The sequence below is a fragment of the Sus scrofa genome, chromosome 6, assembly GCF_054392235.1.
Source record: "Sus scrofa isolate SSC_HxYL_T2T_F1_AM1 chromosome 6, Sscrofa_HxYL_maternal_Yorkshire_Landrace_v2.0, whole genome shotgun sequence".
NCBI classification, from domain to species: domain Eukaryota; kingdom Metazoa; phylum Chordata; class Mammalia; order Artiodactyla; family Suidae; genus Sus; species Sus scrofa.
Window position 1 is genome coordinate 101,174,854 of NC_139388.1, and position 6,978 is coordinate 101,181,831.

The window sequence follows — 6,978 nt, forward strand, 5'->3', positions numbered from 1 at the left end:
GCAAGCATTGTAAGGTAAAGTAATTCTGACTACACTTCTACTTTATAGCTGAGAACATAAACATCAAACTACCTTATAATTAACATAATAATGAAATACAACACAGCTTAATTTACTCTCGGACTGAACTTATCACTAATGGCACAACACTAATGGCACATCCAAATTATTTCAGAACATTACCTAAAAGTACGTCAGTCGAGTGCACATTCTAACATGGAGTAGAAAAAACAGAACTAGCAAAATCTAGCCCCTGATTTCAGAGATTAAGGATGAATATGGAGAAGTTCCTGCAGTGGCTCAGTGAAAACAAATCCAGCTAGTAACCATGAGGTTTCGAGTTCGATCCCTAGCCTTGCTCAGTGGGTTAAGGATCTGGTGTTGCCGTGAGCTGTGGCGTAGGTCACAGACACAGCTTGGATCTGGTGTTGCTGTCGCTATGATGTAGACTGGTGGCTACAGCTCCGATTCAGCCCCTAGCCTGGGAACTTCAATATGCCTTGAGTGTGGCCCTAAAAAGATTAAAAACAAAAAACAAAACAAAACAAAACAGGACGAGTAAGGAGTTCCCATTGTGGCTCGGGGTAACGAACCCAAGTGAGAATCCATGAGGATGTGGGTTTCAATCCCTAGCCTTGCTCAGTGGGTTAAGGATTCCAGCACTGCCCCCTCCTGCCAGCACCCCAGCTCTTCGGTCTTTCCCTCAACACTGCTCATTCTCCCACCTTTAAGGAAGCCCTCCTCCAGCTCAGACCCTGCCACCCCTGCAGCTACTGCTGCCCCATCTGCGCTGCCTTCCCACACAGACCTCCAGGAGGAATCAGCTCTGCCCACCCAGCTCCACTCCAGGCTGGCTTTGTGCCACCACCCCACCAAACATCTGTCAACATCACCACTGCCCTCCCTGCTACACAGCCCCATAACCCCAGGTCAATTTTCAGACCTCCCCCTCTGACCCAACACAACTGAATTCTCACTCCTTCTTCTCAGAAACTTCCTTCACCTGGTTTCTGACTCATAGCTGTTGGGCTCGGGGCTTCACCCACTGCGTCTTGGTCCTTGGAGGGTGCCTCCTGCTCTCCTGCAACCCCTGCCAGTGACGGCTCCTGGGGTGCTCCTGGGTCTCTCCCACCTGCCCACCGTCTCTGCATGACTGCCCTCAGCTTCCAGATGCCAAAGCCACAGGACAGGTCCATCTTCAGCCTGGGGCCTTTCCCCTGCCCTACCCACCTGACATTGTCACTTGGATTTCTAACAAGCACCCCTAACGTCAGTCTTGATTCCATCTCCTTGGAACCCCTGCAAAAAAGCTTGCTCTTCAGTCGTTCCCATGGAGCCATGACGACCCCATTCACCAGGTGCTCAGACCAAAAACCACACACACACCCTACATGCAACCCCTCAGCAACTCCCAACAGCCATGTGGTTTCTTGCTACTTCCAAGAAGCCTCCCTGCCTCTCCTCCTCCTCCTCCCAAGACACCCCCTCACCCCTTACACTCCAGTGATCCTGCCGGACAAGTCAAAGGCCATCACTCCTTAGCTGAGAACTCTCCCCTGGCTTCCTGTCTCCTGAGAAAGTCAGCCTTTCTCCCCTCCCTCCATCCTCACCTTACTTGCTGGGAATGCCCAGAACTTGGACCTCAGCTCCATCATGCAGCCCTCGCCTTAAATGGAGAGATCTCAAACTCAGTGCCTTTACGCAAACACACTGACAGACACTAAGACCAAGTGAAGCTACAGATGCATGTGAACCTATTTAAATTCAGTGAAATCATCGTTGCCAAATAAAACACATCTAGTGGAGCCCATTCCTGAGGGCAAGGCATGTCTACATTGAAAACACACCCTGAATCATTCCACATCTGTCTCTGCTACAACTACCCTGCCCTACTGAAAAGCCTCCTAACCAGCCTCCACGCTTCCAGTCTTACCCTACAATTCCTTCTCCACTGGCAAAGGGGCCATTACATGTGAATCTGGAACCGTACCTTCCTGACAACTTCAGTGAGGCACCTCCTCTCCCGCCCACCCAGCCTCACTCACCACACACTAGTTTTTCCATTCCTGCAAGAGCCAAACCCATCCCTACCTTGGGGCCTGGAATACGCTTGTAAATACCTGCACAGCTGGCTCCTTCCCAACATTCACCTCAAGGTAAACGTCACCTTCTAAGCGAGGTGACCCCCTATCAGGAAGTCAAAGTGGCCCCACGGTTTGCCACGATCATTTTAATTTCTTCCAGCATTTATCACTGTCCATGTTGGTCTGTCTTCTTCCACTAAAAAGACTGCTCCCTAAGAGCAGAGGCCTTGCCTGTATGTCACTCCTTAAACTACTGCACAAATCTTCCAACTAGCCTCCTGCATCTAGTCTTGTGCTTACTAAGTCACTCATTCATTTACAAATACATACACCCTGTCCAAATATACACCAATCTCTTTAAGGGTTACCATCCCTCTTTAGGATTCAAATCCAAGAAAATCAGATATTAAGCAAAGATCATTCGTGCAACAATCATTATCAAACACAAACTATGAAAGACCCTCTGCATGAAGCAACATACATGGCAGCTCCCCTAAGGAAGCTGACAACCCCTATCACTTACGACACACCTAAAGTGCTCCAGTAGAGCTTTGCTGAGCATGCAAACAGTAACACAATCCAGTGGAAGATTCCTCAAGATGCAATCTAATACCCAGTCTCTCTTTCCCAGAAAGAATTACGCTTGCTCTAAGCCATCCATGTTGCCCCACATTCCTAGAGCTTTCCTAGAAAGGAAAATCCCCTAACTCGTCCCTATTGCATTACCAGCCCTCCTCAATCACCTTAAGTATTAACACAACACAATGTTATACTTCCCTTGACTATGTCTGAACTAAGTAACCATGTTTGGGATTTCTCTTGATTTTTGCTTAAAGCAGCAACCTCAATTTTCATGCTTGAGTTTACTCATTTAATTACTTTAATTTCGGGCGTGGATATATAAAATATCATTTGCTGTAGTCGACTGGAAGCCTACGTTTATAAGTGAACACATTCAAAAGCATATGCTGCAGAACAAAGGCAAAGTCAAACCTCCCCAAAATCCTAGGGCACTCTTTACAACTAGGTAGGCATTTGGTATAGCAGTTTTCAAAGCTTACCGTAATCTTTGCCCTAAAACTTGAAATCCGGAGAAAGAGTTTATTTTGGGGCAGTAAAAACTCCAGTCGAACGACCTCAAAATGGTAACAGCGAGTGAAAACACTGTCATGAAAACAGCTGTCCTCCAGGCGACCGCCTCGAAGGGGACCTCATGCTTCAGCAAACAAAGTCTGCAGTCGGGAGAAAAAAAGCAGAGTGACGTCAAACACTGTCTCTTTTCCCGTTTTTCCAAGAAACGATCCGCGGGGCCGCAGCGGGACCCGCCGGTCAGCAGCGCGTGACCCCCGCCCGCCGGGCCCGCGAGCGGGGGGGCGTATGAGGGAGGGGAGACCCGGGACCGGGCAACAGAAACGAGACCCGAGTCCGGAGGCCCGGCTCTCACATCAGCACAAGTCGCCGCCGCCCCTCCACCGAGCCCGCGTAGCGGGAAGCAAAGGCCGAGCAAGTTCAAAGTTCGCGGAGGAGGGGGCGTCCGGTGTCCGAGAGCATCGAAAGTGCGCGTGCGCCCGTCCCCCACTGCGGCCGCCGGGTTAGGCCGTACCGCGCGCCCCTCGGGTTTACGTCGGTTCGCGGCACGAGGCGAGGGGCGGGGACACCGAGCGGGCTTTGGATTGGACAGCGCAAAGTGACGAGCGCGCTGATTGGACGAGGGTGCGCGCCCGGATTTGAAGCTTGAAGTCGTACTCCAGCCTGAAGGCACCGCCCTGAGAGCCACGCCCACTGGAGAAGACCGCCCTCCCTTACCCGGGACACCCGGGCGCGGTCTCTCACCTTGTGTGTACTACAGTATTTCGGGTGGACAAGTCACCTGACACACCCCGACCTCGGAAGTGTCGGCACTCTGTCCCTACAGGAACGGACGTGAAATGTGCGGTCATCTGCCGCACGTTTACACGGTTGCAGCTACGGTTTTAAGTCATCCCCGGGTCCGCGCTACACCGAGTCGTTGTTACAGCGCAGTAAGGTTGGTCTGGGTGGAAAGGGGTGAGACCATCCATCCCTAATTACCTTCCTACGTTTTCCCGTCCTCCTTAGCCACGAATCTCATCACCAACACCTGCTCAGCACGAAGCCCTAACTGAAACCTTACTGCTGCTCAGCTTTACTCAAACCACTTCGCTTTATCTCAGAATTTCTTCCACACAGTCCCTCTTTTCCAAAGTAAACTCCTAAACTTCATTCAACCGGTTATGAATATTGACGCTGCACATTTGGGAGAGAATGGGGGGAAAAAGTTGACTTTAACAGTCCCTATTCCTAATTTTAGCCTGGTGGGGAAAGACATGTTAATCACATGACTTTCTATCTCCTCCAAAATATTGCCCAATTACCATTCCTGCAGGCCATCGTCACTGTTTTGCTCTCTCTCTGCCTTTGGAAATGCTGCATCTCTCCATCTTAAAAACGAAGCAAAACACCTACCCTTCCTTAATTGTTTCATCTCACAAAAATCATTCTGTCTTTCCTACCCTTAATCAACTCCTCTCACATCTTACACCACTCATTCCATGTTTTCTGGCTGGCTTGGCCCCAAACACTACTTCCACAAATGTCAGAGTCAGTGACATCTCCGCAGTTCTCTTGACATCTCTTCTTGAAATCTTCCAGCCTTGACATTTAACTACCCCCCTCTTCTACCTCTGTCCACACTCAATGAACAAAGATTAAGTGGAGAAAATCTCAAATATTTTTGATAGGCCAGAAATAGATTTATTAAAATAGGATGCTTGTGAGAGACACAAGCAGGCAGGCAAAGAAGCACTGCCAAGATTTTCTGAATCTTGAAAAATAATCCAAATGTTTAGCGCTAGAGCTGAAAGGATGCTATTTTTGTATAACGAGCAGCCCTCTACCTACACCATGGCCACATGCTGGTGGTGAACTGCTGGAATGTGTCCATGCTCCACCCTGTTGCAGCTTACCATCCTTCATAAAGATCAAGTGACCAGAGCTCTCCCCGAAACACCCAGCAACCCGACCATGATCCCAAAGTATCTGTGGGACAAGAACCTAGACTCTTGACACCAGACTGCCTAAATCTGCTCAAATCTCAGTGTTCTCACTGCCTATGCTGTGCAGCCTCACGCAGCTTTAAGCTGCAGGTGTCCTCAAAGTTTGGTTGAGGATTAAACCAGTTAAGTTGCATAAGGCATCTACAATATTGGCCTATAGAAGGAAGTACTCAACTAACATATCCAACTTCACTTGCCAGCTGAAGACGAAGAACTCCCAGTGAATTCCCATCTCCACATTCAAGTAGAGCTTGAAGCAGCCCCATGGCCACAGGTACCTCCCAGGGAGTTAGAAGTAACACCTATCCAGGTAGGAAAAGGCAGGTGTCTCCCATAACTCCCCTTTACCAACTGTTTTGAGTGGTAACATGTCAACCACAGACACCTTCTACAATGTAAATCTCACTTGCTCCCCAGATGAATCTTATTCTTTCATGAGACTAATACTCACATCCTCCTGCCTGAACACACCCCATCCTGTTCTGGGTTTGGACCATCTCCCTGGACTCTACCTTTCTCCGTGAGATGTCACATCCCTTCCAAACCCTGCTGGCTCCAATAAATCAATGTAATGCCTACTGTACTGCTCAACCTTTACTATGAAGCTGAATCCTCATTACCCCCTTGTAAATTCTGTAAATGCCTTCTTCCATCAGAGTGAATGTATACAAACTACCTCCTTTTACATATCTCTGATTTTTTGACTCAGTATCTTATACAAGATGCCCAATATTCACTGAATTGAAGAGTCTGTGTCAACTCATTCTACCATCCTATCCCAGGTGCCTCTATGATTGGAAATCTCAAAGACCTGGAATCCTAATCCTGAGCTAGATCCCAGCTTAAAGTGAGATCCTTGTTACTATGAAACTAGACAAGTCCACTAGTCTTAAACATATTCTTTAACAGAATGAAGACCTTTGAAAATTATTTAGAAAGAGCTTTTTTCTTACATTGGAATGCTAAGATAACTCTACATACAAAACATTTAAATTACTAGACATACAAAACTCACATGTTCCTTAAAATGTATCTTAGAAGCTATTTATCCTTTGCTCAAGGGTTATGACACTGATAGGAAAGAGTCTTTGAAAATTAGGTTAGGGAGTTCCCGTCGTGGTGCAGTGGTTAATAAATCCGACTAGGAACCATGAGGTTGTGGGTTTGATCCCTGGCCTTGCTCAGTGGGTTAAGGATCCGGCGTTGCCGTGAGCTGTGGTGTGGGTCGCGGACGTGGCTCGGATCCCGTGTTGCTGTGGCTGTGGCGTAGGCTTGCGGCTACAGCTCCAATTCGACCCCTAGCCTGGGAATCTCCATATGCCACAGGAGCAGCCCTAGAAAAGGCGAAAAGGCAAAAAGACAAAAAAAAAAAAAAAAAGAAAGAAAAGAAAATTGGGTTATAATATACATTTATAACTATATCTATGTGTGATTAGCTTACAGACATGCTGTTCCAATTACATCTTTCTCTAGCCATGAGAATTCCTGAGAAAACTGAAATATTACTAGTCCCACAGTTTTAATCATTTTATCAGTTATTGTCAAGTATATTCTGATTTCAGATTTTAAAATATCATTTTAGGGGAGTTCCTGTGATGGCTCAGCAGAAACAAATCTGACTAGGAACCATGAGGTTGTGGGTTCCATCCCTGGCCTTGTTCCGTGGCTTAAGGATCTGGCGTTGCCATGAGCTGTGGTACAGGTCATAGATGTGGCTCGGATCTGGCATTGTGGTGGCTGTGGTGTAAGCCAGCAGCTATAGCTTCTATTGGACCCCTAGCCTGGGAACCTCCATATGCTGTGAATGAGGCCCTAAAAAG

General features: G+C 47.8%; 1 protein-coding gene across 2 annotated transcripts in view; it reads right to left on the reverse strand.

Annotated features, from left to right (window-relative positions):
- Window positions 1-3,678, reverse strand: part of CEP192 (centrosomal protein 192) — a 96,450-nt gene extending 92,772 nt beyond the window's left edge. For both annotated transcript variants that reach the window (XM_084964049.1, XM_084964048.1), the window contains exons 1-2: window positions 3,529-3,678; window positions 3,146-3,316 (exon numbers count right to left, since the gene is read on the reverse strand). In XM_084964049.1, coding sequence (XP_084820175.1) covers window positions 3,146-3,255 — 110 coding nt within the window. In that variant the 5' untranslated portion in view covers window positions 3,256-3,316; window positions 3,529-3,678. The remainder of the gene's footprint in view (window positions 1-3,145; window positions 3,317-3,528) is intronic.
- Between the last annotated feature and the right edge of the window lie 3,300 nt (window positions 3,679-6,978).